Source organism: Lutjanus erythropterus, chromosome 6, assembly GCF_056507025.1.
Source record: "Lutjanus erythropterus isolate fLutEry1 chromosome 6, fLutEry1.hap2, whole genome shotgun sequence".
NCBI classification, from domain to species: Eukaryota; Metazoa; Chordata; class Actinopteri; order Lutjaniformes; family Lutjanidae; genus Lutjanus; species Lutjanus erythropterus.
Window position 1 is genome coordinate 18523659 of NC_139322.1, and position 17169 is coordinate 18540827.

Genomic DNA, 17169 nt, shown 5'->3' on the forward strand with positions numbered 1-17169 from the left:
ATGAATGGTTACACTGAGAAAAAAACAAGTTGAGATATACAGGATCAAGATCACAAACTATGATATTCTTATTTCTCATGGATAGATAAAATATGAAGTGCTTCTTAAAAGCTAGACACAATAAAAAATAACCCAGTTGGAACCACCACCACAAATGACTTCTAATAAAACATCACTCAAAATCAAAAGAATATCTAATCAGATTTCTGGATGAATTCACACAACAACACACAACATCAAACCAAAACACCACTAAATATCTGAAATCCCTAAACCACAAATTAACTGTTGACTGCATTACACACGTTGGCTGTGCTTTACAGCCTGTCCTGATCATAAGGAATACATAGAGAATACACAAAGACAATTAGATAATATGTGCTTTGGGTACCAACATGGAGTTAAACAGTAATTCAGTTTAAAATGAGACAGACAGGAGGCTAAAATGAAGCTGGTTATGATGTAGATCTGTGTATAATATTGAACGGGCCTCTAAAAACCTGAGTACATGCCCTGAATATGCATTCATTTTCAACCATAGTGAACCAGTGATTGACAGGGAGTGTTTGCTTTCCTTTTTCAGTTTAAATCTTTATCTTCCAAAACTTCAGAGTCATTGTTTTGGACATTTTCCCCAGTGACCAACTCTGGTGTTACTCATCCTGTATTATGCCAATAATGACAAACTATGTTTACTTCTCATTTTTTTATGGAAAAATTAAATTAAATTACAGTCAAATTTATGTAAAATGACAATAATTATCTGTAATTAAATATGTAGCTCGTTATATAAGGGTTTATGTCCATACTAACAATCGAATGTTTTTTTTTTTACTGTAAATTGAAGGTAAATCTTATTAGTTTTATATATGTGTACTTTAACATTCAAACTAATTCCGTAAACAAATTTAGCAAACTTTATTCATTACATCAAACATGACACAATTAAAAAATAAAAATAAAGAGTGTATACCCAAAGCTGCTATGCTCTTGAGGTTGAAACTTTCAGGCATGTTGCACCTCTGGCCAGCCAATCAGTGATGTCACAGTGAGTAGAAGTACATACATGCTGAAGAATCTGATAAACGTAAAATGAGAAAAGTCAGAAAACATTGCATTGCAATAGTCCAGGCAGGAAGAAGTATATGTAAGAATGGTGATCTTTAAGTTCTTTAGAGCAGCAACATGCTTTAAAATTTCTCCAGAGAGACCTGTGAAGACCTATCCACAGCAATGGAGAAAGGTCTGGCTCTATCCAGTATCATTCTGCTAATTTATTATTATTATTATTATTATTATTATTATTTTTCTTTGTTACATTTTATTCATACACAGCAATGAAAAAAACATTTAGCCAATTAATTAAATATAACAGTCAACAAATAAAATGAAATACACATTTAATTTGTTTTCTTGAAATCATATTTTCAATACCACGCTGAGACAACTGCTATTGGTTTCAATGGGTGTGTGGGCACCGCATCAGTGCGACTTGGTGGTCCACTAGTAATCTACCTGGAGTAATTTACATCTGCTCGCCATATTCTTATTTTGAGCTAATTTGAGTTGTGGGATGTCAACGGAGAACAAAAGAACTAACAAAAAACTGGAATACTTACACAATGGAAGAGTCAGGCGGGATCTATTTCATCGATTAACATGAATTGAACTTCACACATAATTCTTATACTGGAACATCAAGTAAGAAAAACATTTCCCTCTTATTTTCTGTAATGTTAAGTTAATAACCAAAGGTAATGCTTGTGGTTTCATGTCCATAACTTAAAGACCATAACATTATCAAACCCTTAGGTTAGCTACATGATGTGAATATTTTCTAGGTATTTATATAAATCATACTATTTGCCTCATTAAAAAAATCCTGGTCAGTCTAAGATATTGAATGACTGTGCTTATCATTGCTACCATTCTCATCTCTCATTTGGTGTTGCTTAACTAGTTGAGAAATTAGTAGAACATAGATGACCTAACCTGTCCCTGTCCTGCCAGTCTTTGCAAAAGGGCAAATGCAGCGTCTGCTGAAATGCACTACCTGGGGACTTGCTGCATATTGGTGGCTTGGTAATTTCAACAACTTCACTTCAGGCCTTCATTCATTATTATTATTGTTATTATTATGTATTGTAGAGGGCTTTGAGTGGTTGATAAGACTAGAAAAGTGCTATATATGTACAGTCAATTTACCGTATTCTTCACTGTGTCCAAACTGTTCTTCACACACCAGAGAACCCACAGCAGTGCATCGCCTGTGAGATCAAGAGAAGGCTGAAGAACCAGATAGTGGTGTGCAGATTTAAACATTGGGACAGGTAGGCAAACACAGGCAAGGCATACAGAGACTGGATTTGTTTCATAAAAGCAAGTTCAGATCAATCATAATGAGAATGCTTTGTGTGAAGCTGATGAGTAGTGTTTTGCATTGCCTGTGGTTAAAATTGTTTGTCAGTGCCAGTGAGTATTTATGTTACCCTGACATAAAGACAGTAATGGATTTTGGATTGGATGGATTTTAGCCACTTAGAAAGCATCAATATCAGTTGAAGTGTACTCTATTTTAACAATGCATTGTAACAATTTAACAATGCATTGTTGCTATGTTATTAGCCTAAATCTTCACAGTTATACAGAGCTACAAGCTTGTTGCGTGTGTGCACCTTCTGAGCTGGTGTGTGTGGAGAACGTGCGAGCTACAAGCTGCATGCGTGCAGGTTCCCCACACACCAGTACAGATGGTGCATGCATTAGCATGAGGTGAGTAGATAATGACTGAATTTTCATTTTTGCGTGAACTATTCCTTTAAGAAGTAATAAAAGAGCTGATATCACAATACATTTTTTTTCAACAATGCATACTGTCACATTTTGTATATCACAATGTATTGTATTACAATGCATTGTTAAACCCCATCAACTGATATCGATTTTTTAGGTGGCTAAAATATGTTTTGTTGCTGACCCCATCCACAGCAGTATTGCTTAGCTTCCGTGCTGATATTTCTCTGCTTCTCTAAACTTGGAGCATCCTGACCCAAATCTACTGCACCTCATACAACCCCTCTTTACAAAAAATGGAACTATCCCTTTAAGGCCACCCATCCTGACACAGCTGTCCAGTGATGCCAAATCAAACAAGTGTTAAACATCTCCTTTCAAATACAAAAAATGCACAGTATCTCATGAATTCCTTCTATGACTTTTTCATCATACTGGCCTGCAGTATTGTGATGCAATGGGTGTACACAGTAATATAAATTGGCTGGTCATTCCCATAAAATTTTCTGGGTAAAAAACCTTTACTTTGATTTGTTTTGTTTTTTTTGTCTTACAGATTTTCCCTTCAACTACACTGGAGTTGGGTTGGCTTCTGGTTTTGGCAATTTGGTCTTGAGTACAAACTGCCTGAATCTACATTTGTCATTACTAGTTCAGTGGATTTTCATTTAAAGTGAAACATTCCCTTAAGGTTGTTTAAAGAAATGGTAAAAAAAAATGAAATCCTACAGTAAGGTAAGGACTGTTCAGTGAATCTTATTGTGCCCTTTTTTCCATTTTCCCTCCAGATACATAAAAGATCCAGTTGATTACTGACAATTTGAAGGATGATTCTTCTTTATCTGCTATGTTGCACTGTCACTCCTGTCTTCATTGACCTTTTGTGGTATGTTTTGATTTTACTTAATAATACACTGTATAGTTACTAAATGAAAAGACTGTATTGCTTGTCCACAAATATTACCTGAACTAAAGTTTACAGAGCTCCCAGGTGTCAGGACAATATTGTGGAAAACAATATAAAACAGAACTGGAAAATACAAGCTAAAAACAGCAGACCACAACCCTCTCAGTTCAACAGCTCTCCACCTGTTTCAGAGGTGAAATTATGACTTCATCATGATAGTAATGCTAACAGACAAGATTGACACCTGAGGACCTCTGAAGAACTGTTTTTGAATAAATATTTGATATTGTAAATTTACACCTGAATACATTAAATAAGAGTTTTAGAATTAATAGTGGTGTGTACTTTTTTTGTAATTAAGTTTCCCACCCAAGTTTAACTGAAACAGTGAAAATCTTTAGATGTATCTATTCTAAACTTCTTATGTATGTATTCAGTTTAATTCGGATATTTTACTTTAATATTACAGTTTTTGTTTGGCGGCCGTTGCTGCCAGTCATTTGACCGTTTTTTAAAGGTGGTATTTAAGGTTTATTGAAGGTGTTAAATGGTATTTTTCTGCAGAACTCTTAGCATTGTCACTTAATTGAAAGTGTTTGATCGTAATAATTTAGGAAAAGTCTGTAAAATAATGGTATTTTTCTGCAGAACTCTTAGCATTGTCACTTTATTGAAAGTGTTTGATCGTAATAATTTAGGAAAAGTCTGTAAAATAATGGTATTTTTCTGCAGAACTCTTAATGAAAATTTCTGTAAATGTAATGTATTTGCACTTAATTTGAATTAGGACATTTTACTTTACTTTTATGTTTTTTGTTTGGCAGCCATGTCAGTCATTTACCTTTTTTTTTTTTTTTTTTTTACAGTGTACAGACAGCATCATTATTGAGCAGTGCAGAGTGACAAATGCATTACTGAAGTAGGACACTTGACTGCATTGGAGCTGAAATGATTAGTTGATCAACAGGAAATTAATCTGTACCTATTGTGATAAACTGACTTGTGAGGATTTGTGTACTTTGTGATCATTTTGGGGTTTGGGACCTGCAGTCAAATCCTGGAGCTCTGACAAGATGTACTATATGTAATTGCTTATTATTGTATTATAATAGCTTATTACCTGATACTCTGGAAAGCCCCTCCTCCTGCACCACTGCTCAAAGCGTTTATCGTCCTCGTCCAGATTCCTGCCTTCAGTCTTCTTACAGTAAAACCAGGTGATCTTCTCAGAGAAGCACGTTGGGCGAATCCCGGACTCCTGACAACGCTGATAGCAGCATAAATATGAAAATAATGACATAACATAAGATGTCTGATAAGACAAACAAGGAACAAACAGCCTGTGCAAGGAAATTAAAATTATAATTGAAATTTTTATTAGTTTATTCAAAGAAAATTATAGCCTTGTTATAGAAAAGATCAAATTGGATATTTGCAAATGGTTTTCGTTGGCATTATCTCTGTTAGGGAGAATAAATGTCGTTAGAATTAATATTCTCCCAAGACTTAATTTTCTTTTCCAAATGTTGCCATGTTATTTATCTGCATCATTTTTAAATCTCTGAACAAACACATTTCCAAATTTATTTGGCATAATAAAAAAACAAAAATCAGTATACTGACTCTTATGAAACCAGAGCCTCTGGGGGGTGTAGGTCTCCCCAATCTCCAGTTTTATTTCTGGTCAGCCCAATTGTGAAATTTGGTGTCAAGACTCACTGTGGGTCCAAAAGGAAGCCATTTTTTTCAGTCCCTTACCTTTGGACTCTCTTATATTTATAAACAGTTTTAATAAGATATAAAACATGGCTCAGTGTTTCACTGTATCTAACACACTTCTAGCTTGGAAAAATTGTAGGAGGAAACTTGGTATCACTAATTATGTCTCCATCTATTCTTCCATCCATCAGAAGCCTGATCTGAGTAAACATTTGAAATCAGTTAATACAGGTAAATGGTCAAATTTTGGTATAAAAAAATTCAAGACTTGTTTTATAAAGATATACAGTTAAAAGCATTCATTAATTTAAAAACTGAATATGGTATTCCCAATACGGACCTTTTCAAATATTTACAAATTCGAAATATTGTGCATTTACTTATCAAAGGAAATGAACTAAGTTATGGATTATCTGAAGTACAGGAGATAGTACTATCCTCCACTACAATTAAAGGTAAGATTATTGAATTTTATAAGGTTATTGCCAATGAAGCTCAATCATTTTTCCCAGTCCTATTAAAGATTTGGGAAAAAGATCTGGGGATGGGATTAGATGAAAATACTTGGTCAAACATCTGTGAAAGAATACATTTCCCATTTACAAGCAACAACATCAAGGAAAGTAACTTTAAATTCATCCATAAATTTTACCTCACCCCCATAAAAATGCATAAAATCTCCAAGGACAATACACCTAACTGCCCAACATGCAGAATGGCTGAAGGAACATTTATACATATGTTTTGGCAATGTCTTTTGTTGAAAAGTTTTTGGAATTCAGTTCATTCATTCACTAAATCAGTCCTTAAAATAGAATTTAATTGTTTTTAATTTAATAATCTTTGTTTGTATTTACTTAATGATAGATTCCAAAAGATGCAGAATATTAATGATCATAACATACTTTGTGAAGAAATATATACTTTTATTTTGGAAAAATGAATCACCTCCTTCCTTTCAGCTGTTCCAGGACCAGTTATCACAATTGCTACCATTAGAAAAACTGGAAAAAAATAATCGGGGTCATATATTTCAAGAACTTTGGTCTCCATTACTTTCTTACTTTTCAAGAAGGGGGCGTTCTCTAATTTGGACTCCATGGCTGTGAGCCTTTATATGTGTATTGTGGATTATGGATCATGAAGCTATTATTACCATTAAATTGGCCACTGCTTTTTTTTTTTTTTTTTTACTTTTTTTCTTAGAAATTTGTGTATATTTTATTTATTTATATATATTTTTAAATGTTTTGTTTAGTTCTGCACAGCTTTAAGACTTATTTGTTTGTTGGTTCTGTTTAGTTTGTTTGGGTGTGTGGGGTTGGAGGGAAGGGATGAGGGACATGCAGAAAATCAGTGTACTTTGTTAGGATTGCATGATTACATATTGGTGCTGGCATACGGTACACTCTTTGGAAATAAAAAGATGTTGAAAAAAAAGAAATTTTTGCTGTTATATATTTAGTACTGACCTTTCTTTTGAATGCCTTGGTATAGTCATTCTTGCTGTAAAAATACAAGTTATCGATGGGGTCCTTGTCTTCATTTCCATAGTCCATGGTAATGAACTGAAAGATAAAGTTGATCATATTGACAAGTAAAATTAGTCAGTGTCACACTGGAGGTAGGTAAATAAAATAAATAAAATGGTAATCAAGATCAATATTTTAATAAAAGTAAAGTTAAAGTAATTAGACTTATAACTTACTATGACTTCAAAGTCCTCTGCATCCAGATTGAACTCTTGAGCCAGTTCTGCTTTACAAGCACAGTGGCGGGGCAAGGGTCCTTGGGGGCCCCAAGCAAGAAATTTATGGGGCCCCCACCCGATACGTGCAAAGCGCCGCACCGCATGCAGCTGCTGGCTAGCGGGGGCCCCCTAAAAGCCGGGGCCCCAGGCAAATGCCTGGTTTGCCTGTTGGCGCGCCCCGCCCCTGTACAAGCAGAAATATCCTTAGGGAGGAAGAGGAAAGATTGAGACGTGGGAGGGACAAGTTTGTTTATTCCATCTTGATAACACAGTAAGATTATGTCCATATTAAATGTAAAAACTGATAATTGTTTCTTGGCTTTGGCTCTCTGTCCACACTGAAACAGAGTTTTTCTCACCACAAAAGTGAGGTTTGTGGAATTAATTGTGTCATTTTCACAATAAATCTCAAGCACAATCATGCCCAATTTAAAACCAAGACAGGAAAGTGTAAAAACTTAGATGACAATATTTCAAATTTGGATTCAATCTGATTTCTAATAATTCTTATATGCTCATGTACAGACCCTAAATTACATGGTTAGAAGACTTGAGTAGATATGTTTTTACAGAGGCTTTAAGAGGCTGGAATCAGAGAATTATGACACATGAATTTATGACCATTTTTTTTGTATGTGTGTTGGAAAGCTGGTCAATTCATTTCAATTGAATGGGAGAGTCTGCAACACTGTTTTTCCGTGAAACTCTGGCAGTGTTTTGTGGACTGAAAAAATAAACCTGACCTTCAATCAGCATGAGTTTGAGCAGATAATGACTGTATTTCATTTTTGGCTGAACTGTGAATTTAACACAAGCACAGCATGGTAGACCGGCTAATAGCAAAAGACAAAAGGGCTCCTACACACTGTCTTTTATTTGCAAATATTAGGATACAGTGTTCATCTGGTTAAACCAGGTTTTATCTGATAAAGTTCTCAGGACCGACACACTGTATCCTAATAAAGCCTATTGCAAGTAAAGGACAGTGTGCAGGAGTCCTCCTTTCTTTTGCCCATGGATTTTCCCCCTTCCCACTTGTCTACGAGAAACTAAAGGTGTGCATGAGCTTTCAATTGTAAAAGTGAGCCCGGCTATTAGTGAAAATGTTACAAAGTGAGATATTATTGAGTTTACAACTGTATAAATTGACTTTGCTGTTGTAAATATTACCGTTGTTGCTTTAGAAACATTTAGTTCTTTTTAAAATATAAATAAATTTGAATCCTGTTGTGCATTTAGTATGTTTCAAGTTCACGTTTCAACATATTTTTAAAAAAGCGATGATTAGAACTAAAATGAAAAAACCAGCAAGTGTATTGATAAAGAACTGAAAGGATGAGATGCATCAATCTGAGAAGTAGTATTGATAAAAGCCTAACTAAACGCAGCACATAAATACAAAGACATTAGTACACACATTGACAGGGTGCTGCGTTTCACCCAGAAACCTGTAGAGGTCTCGAGACATGATCCTGTTCAGGATTTTCCTTGCATCCTCCAGGTCTTTATCTTTCTTCTCATCCTCCCCCGTGGAAGAAGTGTTGAGTATTTGTTCAAACACGTGATCTACAGAACAGAGAAATAGAGTCGAACAAACCAAAGATGTAATTTTACTGATACACCACATTCTCCACTCAAGTCAGTGTTTCCACTTTAATTATTTTATATGCAAATTAAAAATGTGCATAAAAACAGGTGGATGGAAACCCACCTATTGTTGCAACTGAAGTGTTAAAGTGGATAAGTAAAGCTGGATTTATGGTTGAATAATAATAACAGCTTTATATTGTTGTTAATGTGACTCTGACAGCAGCCTGACAGAACATTTATCCTGCTCACTCCTCTGTGTCTTACAGCCATTTTACACCACATGCAGCACATATGCAGCACAACTGCTGTAAATCTACTGCGCAGCATCTGCAGCAGCCAAAACATGTTCATTTGAATGCTAGGAGATTGTGTGTATTTACAGCAGATGCAAATGCATTTGCTTTAAAATGATTTTCTACACATTATCTATTTTATTAGTCATATGTGAGTTTCCTGTGTGTTTCCTGACTGACAATAAAAATGATTATGTATCCTTATGTATTTTAAGGAGCTACTGGTTAAATTTGAAAATATGTAATTGTTGTTCACTCATTCAAATTAGATGTGATATCATTCACCTTTTTTCAGCCAGGTCTTTGGGATTCTTTCCTCAGGTTGTCCCCCGTTCATGCTGCTTAGCAACCACCCACAAACACCCCTACAACCATGTGCGTCCTACTCACAGTACATCCTGTTTATTGTCAAGTCATAGTTGAGTTAATTCAGTTGAAACAAGGATGAAGAAAGACTGAACCAGACCTGCTTCTGCGGGCTCTGAATGGAGTCAGTGTAAAATGACATGCAGCTTGACGTGCTGTATCAGACTTGCTGCATACATATCACTGCAGTGCTGCATGTGGTGTAAACTAGCCGTTAATGTTCTTCAAACATGAGGTAACAGAACACAGTGGTTTCTCTACAGACCTGTCAGCTTGGTGTAGACCTCCATGTCGTCTATGGCTTCAGAGAGTTTGCGCCTCCTCCCTCCTATCTTGATGTGCTCATCTGCTTTTAAAAAGGCATCTTTGATCCTGGATAATTATTCCCAACATATCATCACTTTTAAGAACATTTAAGTTACATCAGACATCAGAGTATATTTGAGTATCAACATGATACTCACATAGTCTCTATGATCTTGTTCACTTTGTGCTGATAGGCTCTTTTGTAGAGGAAGTACCTTGTGTGGAACATTTCAGTCATATTATCCTCCTCCTGTTGAGAGTATTGCCTACAGTTAAGTCAAAATTAATCTGTTTAAAATATGATAAAAGCAGGAATACAACATTGTTGGCACCTTGTCTCTAACGCAGATGTGCTTCAGCCCGTCCACCTCACACACTCTGGCAAACTTTAGGAAGCGGCAGTGGTCAAAGTTGTTCTTGATGCCCAGGTGGTGGCAGTCCCTGAGGAGAGACGGAGTGAAGAAAATAGGTCTGTTAACAATAAACTAATCCGAGCACCCTGTAGAGTGCTGCATGTTGTTAAAATAATCAGGATTGTTCATTGTTCATGAGAAATAATACATAGTAGTTCATCAGTCAGCATCAAAAAGTGAATTATTCCACTGTATCTGTTCCCACCTGGCAAAGTAGTCAAACTTGTCAACATCAATGCCAGTTATTTTGTTGGCCACGATTTCATAGAGGAAGGACTTGTCTTTTGGCCGACCTTTATATGGCCACTGCAGAGATCACAGTACAACAGTGACATTAGACATTAGCTACATGTTGATACTAACTAATTTCACACAATTCACATGACTGACAGAAGTGACTGTACTTTGTGAGCTGGAGTTGTGTTACTGTCCAGAGGTCCTGCAATCATCTCCTTGATGAAGATCTGGTCCTCTGGCAGCTTCAGGCCATGCTGTTTCATCTCCGACTCCAGCTTTTTGACCAGGAGGTCAAATATGTCACAAGAGGCAATTTCATGCTGCAAGATACACAGACTTGAATTCAATGTATATATAATGACTCACTGCTCAAGAAGAAAGAGCTTATCTTTGCCAAAACATGACAGATTGCTGTATGTTTTGCCCAATTCCTGTCTATCTACAAACTTTTTTCAACAAACGCCCCCCTCTTCAAAAAAAAGGATACACAGAATTTGAATGTTCGTTGTATTGCTTGAGTTTACTAGACGACATGGTCATAACTTACAAAATGACAGTTTGTCTTGTACTGCATACGGCCTGCTTCGCCCAGCTCCCCTACACCAAGTTTCTAACCTCTGCAACTCTTCCTCTAAGGATGTTGGTGTGTAGGCGAGGTGATTATAGCTGAGGAGTCTATCACAGTAATGATGTATCATATCGGTACATATTGATAATTATCAACCATGCATCTTGTGACTGACTACATGTTGTGTTCTCCAAAGTGTGGAAGCAGCTGAAGTGATAAAAGAAGTCTGATGTTTTATTGGTAGGGTGCAACAGATCACAAAACTCACGGTTCAGATAGTATCACTTTTTGGATCAGCAAAAAAGAAAAAGAAAAAGGTAGGATTAGGATTGGATTTTTTATTTTAATGTCTCTGTCTGAAGTCATCACCATAGTAATGTAACAACAACAACAACAACAACAATAATAATAATAACGATACTACTACTACTACTACTACTACTACTAATAATAATAATAATAATAATAATAATAATAAGAAGAAGAAGAAGAAGAAGAAGAAGAATAACAACAATAATAATAATAATAATGAGAATAAGAATAATGTGTAAAACTTTATTATGTTGTACATCATGGACAACAATAATAATCATTTCATACCTTCCAGTCCTTTCGTGCTGGACGTGCTTCAGGGATGAATATTCTATCAAACAGATGGGAAAATGGCCCGTGTCCTGGATATAGAGAAATGAACATCAGTTAACTTAATGATGATTTTGAACTGCGCAACAAAATAAAGGACTTAAACAGACTGTACCAGTAAATGTCCAAAATCTTGATTTACTGCTGAAAATAGAGGAAAGCATTGGGTGTCTTTTATTGTTATTGAATCAGTGAATGATGGAGTCACTTTTGTGTAAAATGGGTGCAACACGATGAAGGTCTTACAGGAAAGACAAGACAAGAAATACACGAAAATTAGGAATCATTATTGTATATTCAAGCAATTAACACATCTTTCCACTCTCTAAAGAATGACTTTTAAAGCTTGTCTTCAATGTTGGTTGTTTGGAACAGCTACAAACACTTTTGCCTTCTGAGGTGGTCAGACAACATGTCATACTAGCTAGATCTTTTCAAGCATATCCTGAGCTTTCCACTTAACCATTTTATGTTCAGTGTTAAGCGAACCTCAGTGAAATTCAACACTTCTTTTAGGGATTTAATCTGATAGATCTGCATGAACTTTTGAGGCGAATTGGCAGTAGCTCAACACTGAAATAACAGATTTGTTAAGAACAGGAATTATTATGTGAGCATGTGAACCAGTGCACACAATAGTTTATTATCCCCATCAGGTGCAAGCATGGATCGTATGCGATCACTTACATGTGTGTGTGATCAGCAAACCTAATCTTGAGAGCACAGCTGCTGGTTGCTTTGCAGTAGGTGTTTCACCAGCTGTTGGTGGGGATCTGCACTCCACTGAATGCACTCTTCTCATATTGTATGCTTTCATTAGAGACCAGTCTTTAATAATAATGACACCCAGTAATTAGCATTTAAGATGTAAAAGTGAAATGGTGTGTATCACTCACCCAGGTTATGACAAAGACCAGCGATCTGCACACAAAGGACGTCTCTGTGAGTGATGCCAAGTTCTGGCTGCCGAGCTCTCAGAGATTTTACAAGCTCCCCTGCTAAATGTGCCACTCTTCACCACGACATACAGAACACAACAACAAAAATTCATCACTCAATTATTGTGAGTATCTTGCTGGAAAACTGAAACGTTTTTTCAAAATTATACTCAGGAATATGTATGTTTATTCCCTTTTTTTTGATTAAGTGCTTTACTGCAAACTGATCTTTGCTCAAGTTAGATTGTGATTCACTGAAGGCACACAGCTGCATCTATCTGAAAACATGTGAACAAACCCAATTGAGTGCTCAAAGCGGTTGTGGGACGCTCCAGGGTAAACAAAGTAGCCCCCTCCAAGCTGCTTGATGTATCGTAGCCTCTGGAACTCTGGTGTGTCAATGATTTTGATGAGAAGTGGGTGTAACTCAATATGTCCGTGGATGGGATCATTGAACACCTGGCAGAAGACAGAGAACAGAAACCCAGTCCAGTTATTACCCAAAAGAGTACCAATTAAAACCATCTTCAGTTCTCTGAGGGATCCACAACATCATCTTTCTTTATTTTACACTGCAGTGTTCGTCAGTTTTATTTTTTCTCTCATGTCTCTGCTTGTAACCTCAACAATAAAGTAGACTTGCACAGTCTTTATTATATGCAGGTTCAGTCACTGATTCTGGCTTCTGAGACTTTTCTTAGCTGTTTGTTCTATAACCTCTTTATCTTTCCCGTATTTAGTCTCTCTCATCTCTCCTGTCTTGAAATATATTGTGATGTACAATTAGGTACATGATATATTACCTTGCCTGGGATCTGCCACAGCTTCCTGATACAGAGCCGGATTTTCTTACAGTCATCAAGTTGCCTGGAAAAAAGAAATAAAAGAGAAAATAAAATGCAGATCAGCATAGAAGGAAATGAGTTGAAGAGATAAAAATGAAGAGTGAAAACCAAAACACATCCAGTCAGGTGGTTATTGTTGCATCAAATTAGTGCTACAACTTCAGAGGAATATTCTTTATATGTGATTCATGCTATCCAGGATTATTATCATTTTTAGACATCCTGGTTTAACAAAGGGAGACACTCACTTTATGCTCATCCCCCTCAGCTTGGCAAATGTGAGACCTCGCAGCCAGTCACCTGTGATTTTATGCTCTGGGTAAAAGAGGAAGAAGTTAATACATGTATTTATTCTGACAAGTAATCTTGATATTAATGTAGCTTTCTCACCACAGCATAGGAAAAGTCTCAACTGGTTAATTTAATAAATCCAACAATGAGATAAAAAAGAACATAAATTTAATTTAACAAGCCAGAAAACCAACCTTTAAATTTATGTGCCCATTGTCCAAGTCCTTCTTTTTCAAGGTACTGACATGTTTCCTCCACAGTCCATTGCTCAAAGTTAAAGCGCAGCGCCATTGAGAAAAGTCTTCTTTTGCTTTTTTGAAGCTGTCGGAGGTCGTATCTGTGTCTTACAGACGTTGATCTGTCAAGCAGTAGATATATCAGGATAGACACACAAATAATGTTTATACCACGTTGTTTGTACAACTGCTCAGGTCAGACCTGCACAAAAGACAACAAGGGTTTGAACACCTGGCATTTATGTGTCCACCACACCCATTACTGCCCTCAAATTCAAATTCAAATTCAAATTTAAATTCAAATGGCCTTATTTGATGAAGTTATGCCACGTGTTTTACAACCATCACCACTCTCAAGAACTTATATATATGATCAGTTGTTTGGTGTTTTGGTATAAATCTAATATTAAAATTTTTTGCGATTGAGTCTATGACAAAAATATCAAAAAATCAAAACTGAAAACACATCAGAATTTCACAAGACAAATCAACAAAAGATTTCGGCACACAAATACTAAGACACATTCTCAGAAAAATACAACAAGATTTCATAAACCAAAATATAACAGTCTTCAAAGGGGCATTTCAGAAAAAGCATTTCATAGACTTGATAAAAGGTAATAATACCTGATATCTTTTGCATATCTAATCTTGAAATATGTGTTTGATGTGAATGAAAGGTGTTTTGTGATTGTGGAGATGTGTGTGAGACAAACATGAGACACACACCTGCACTCTTTTAATTTCAATATTTAGACTTCATTGCTAATAGAAAATATGTTCAAATGACACATTACTAATCCACACTCCTGTGTGGGGAAAAGATTTAACACAAATTAAGGTGTTTTGTGATTGTGGAGATGTGTGTGTGTGTAGCTCAGCCAAACACAGCAGGTGCTATCTTGTGCATTCAGACCTACTGCATCACAGACTTTACGGTTCGACCAGGTTTAAGCTGATCTAAAGCACAAGTAGTTTGTACTCCAATGCAACAAGCACAAGATAGCAAATGCACCAGGCCACGTCCTCGTTTGCCCTCATATTTACATCTCCCATCTATGGCTGCACAGATCAGTTGCAAGTTCATTTGCTGGTGTAAGACAACAAATCCACTTATGCCACCAGCACAATGGCTTTGCATTGGGTGTAAGCCAGCGCCTCCAGGGTTTGAATAATACTTTGCAATTTATGTCTCCACCACACCCATTAGATCGGCCACTGTCTTCAGAGTGAAAGTCAAATTCAAATTCAAATGGCTGTATGACGTAACACTGTACATATTGCCAAAGCAAGCTTTTAGACTTTGAAATGCTATGCATGCTATGAGAACACATATGAAAAATAGACTATGGCAAATTCTCAAAAATCTCCAAATGTATATACCTCAAATCTACATTGCCTAATTTGTTCAGGAGAAAATGCCTGAATTAAATTGAGTGCCAATACAGACAGTGTGACTGTATGAAAAGTAAAGAGGGCACTGAGAACGTAAGGAGGACTGGGGTGATTGTTGGGTGCACAAAGCAAAATCTCCCCATGTTATTAATTGAACCACTGGCCTTTACAAAACGATTAAATTACACAACAAACATTGAGACCCATAAAGTTAGTCTTTAAGCCAACGATGTGTTATTATTCCTGCAGAACCCTGAGCATAAAAACAAAACTAAAACAAATCCAAAACAGAAAACACGGGACAGGATCATGGCTGTCAGATTGTGTTTATCAGATGAGTCAGCATGACAGCTGTTGTAGCGTTCATGTCTGTGCGTTTGTTGTGATCCAGAGAAGCAAGGATTAAACAATTATGATCTATAATCTTGATCTTCAGCCAGCAGAGCTGCATAATGATGATGATGATGATGATGATAATACTTTGTAATTAATATATATATATATATATATATATATATATATATATATATATATATATATATATATATATATATATATATATATGTATGTATATAATAAACTATTTACACATGAAGCTGCTTTGGAGATGAGTCCTGTTGTCTCCATATATTGCACACTTTTGTGCTTTCACTTCTCAAAAATCTTTTCTCTTTGTTTCTTCCTGGTAAATCTGAACAGTACCTGGCTTTAATGTCTCCACCATCAGATGATGTGACGAATGTGGCCATTTGAATTTGGATTTAAATAGCAAACCTGATATTCAAATCCAAATTCAAATGGCCAACAACTTCAGACCTAACCATAGATATAAAGTTTTTAATTATTCTTTTATTTTTTTTTTTTATGTTTTTATGCCTTCTTTGTCACAAGAACCCCTGATTTTTTTTTAACAAGAAAAACATAAAATATGCAATATTTTCCAAAAATGAGATGCAAAGTGAAATATTTGTGATGAGGGTTATTAGAAACTTGACTAAGTCAATAATTGATAACAACACTGATTTTGATGCATTATTATTTTTGGAGCAATGAGAGTTTATTAAAAAAGACTTTGAAAGAGAGCCTGGAGCAGATGGAAGAAGAGAGGCTGAAGGCTCACAGGTGAGGTTGAGAGAATAAACATGTTAGTCATGAGATTGAGCATAGTGACAAATGTTATAGTTATATAATCTGTATAACGATGGTTCTTTGAAATCAGAGCTTTCAAAGGTTTTGTCATTATTGTAATCAACTGAATTATGAATTTTGTTATGTTTATCTTTGACTAAGAATCAGCATAATGCCTTACTCTGAGTTTAAAGCTATAATATGTAACATTTCTGCATTAAAATGTCTAAAAATGCTCAACATATGTTACATATTTTATTAAGTTGTGTACTTATATCATCCCAAATGTTTCCAACAATACCACCTAGCAGATCCCATCCAGGTCACAGACTGCTTTTAGAAAGAGCAAAATTCAAACTTTATTCATTCAAACAGTCTACTGTGACGCATCTTTGACTGTGTCAATACTTTGTGATTATTTGGTTCCTCTAACACAATTTCTGACAGCACTCCTGAGTGATCACTGAACTCATTTTTCTTCATTTCATACTGCACTCTTCTTCATTTACATTTTACTTTTGCTGTAGACTGACGATGAACTTCACACAAGATGGTTTAAAAAGGCACTGCCTTGCTGACCTGCAGGATTTTTTCAACAAACTCTTGAGTGTCTCTCTGACTCCTGCCCTCCTGCAGAGCCTGAAGCAGCTGTCTGACACCCTCCACACAGAGTTTTATTTTTACGTTTACACTGTCATGTTGATGCAGTTTGATATATGCTGTGATATATCAAAGTGTAAACTGGAATTAAT

At 35.9% G+C, this 17169-nt stretch overlaps 1 protein-coding gene and 2 long non-coding RNA genes across 3 annotated transcripts in view; all 3 read right to left on the reverse strand.

The window, feature by feature from the left end:
* Window positions 1-13437, reverse strand: part of LOC146325135 (uncharacterized) — a 35887-nt gene extending 22450 nt beyond the window's left edge. The window contains exon 1 of the long non-coding RNA XR_014770705.1: window positions 13326-13437. This is a non-coding gene — a long non-coding RNA (uncharacterized LOC146325135). The remainder of the gene's footprint in view (window positions 1-13325) is intronic.
* Window positions 730-4980, reverse strand: LOC146325136 (uncharacterized). Its single transcript, XR_014770704.1, has 3 exons — window positions 4821-4980; window positions 2206-2267; window positions 730-1078 (listed from the first exon to the last, which is right to left on the reverse strand). It is a non-coding gene; the product is annotated as an uncharacterized LOC146325136 (long non-coding RNA).
* On the reverse strand, window positions 7747-13164 carry LOC146325137 (deoxynucleoside triphosphate triphosphohydrolase SAMHD1-like). The gene is made up of 10 exons (XM_084722022.1): window positions 12821-13164; window positions 12481-12596; window positions 11543-11616; window positions 10542-10694; window positions 10343-10443; window positions 10057-10165; window positions 9883-9974; window positions 9684-9790; window positions 8583-8735; window positions 7747-7754 (listed from the first exon to the last, which is right to left on the reverse strand). Exons 1-10 carry the CDS (start codon window positions 13045-13047, stop codon window positions 7747-7749), a joined length of 1140 nt encoding a protein of 379 aa, XP_084578148.1. The 5' UTR covers window positions 13048-13164.
* Window positions 13438-17169: the final 3732 nt, after the last annotated feature.

Excerpts from the sequence above, each read along its gene's own strand:
- LOC146325137 (XM_084722022.1), bottom strand. The coding sequence starts at position 13,047 with ATGGTTTTAATTGGTACTCTTTTGGGTAATAACTGGACTGGGTTTCTG. Across the intron at positions 10,695-11,542 it reads CAGCACGAAAGGACTGGAAG|CATGAAATTGCCTCTTGTGA; the intron begins GTATGAAATGAT and ends TGTATCTTGCAG. Across the intron at positions 8,736-9,683 it reads GGTCTACACCAAGCTGACAG|ATCACGTGTTTGAACAAATA; the intron begins GTCTGTAGAGAA and ends TCTGTTCTGTAG.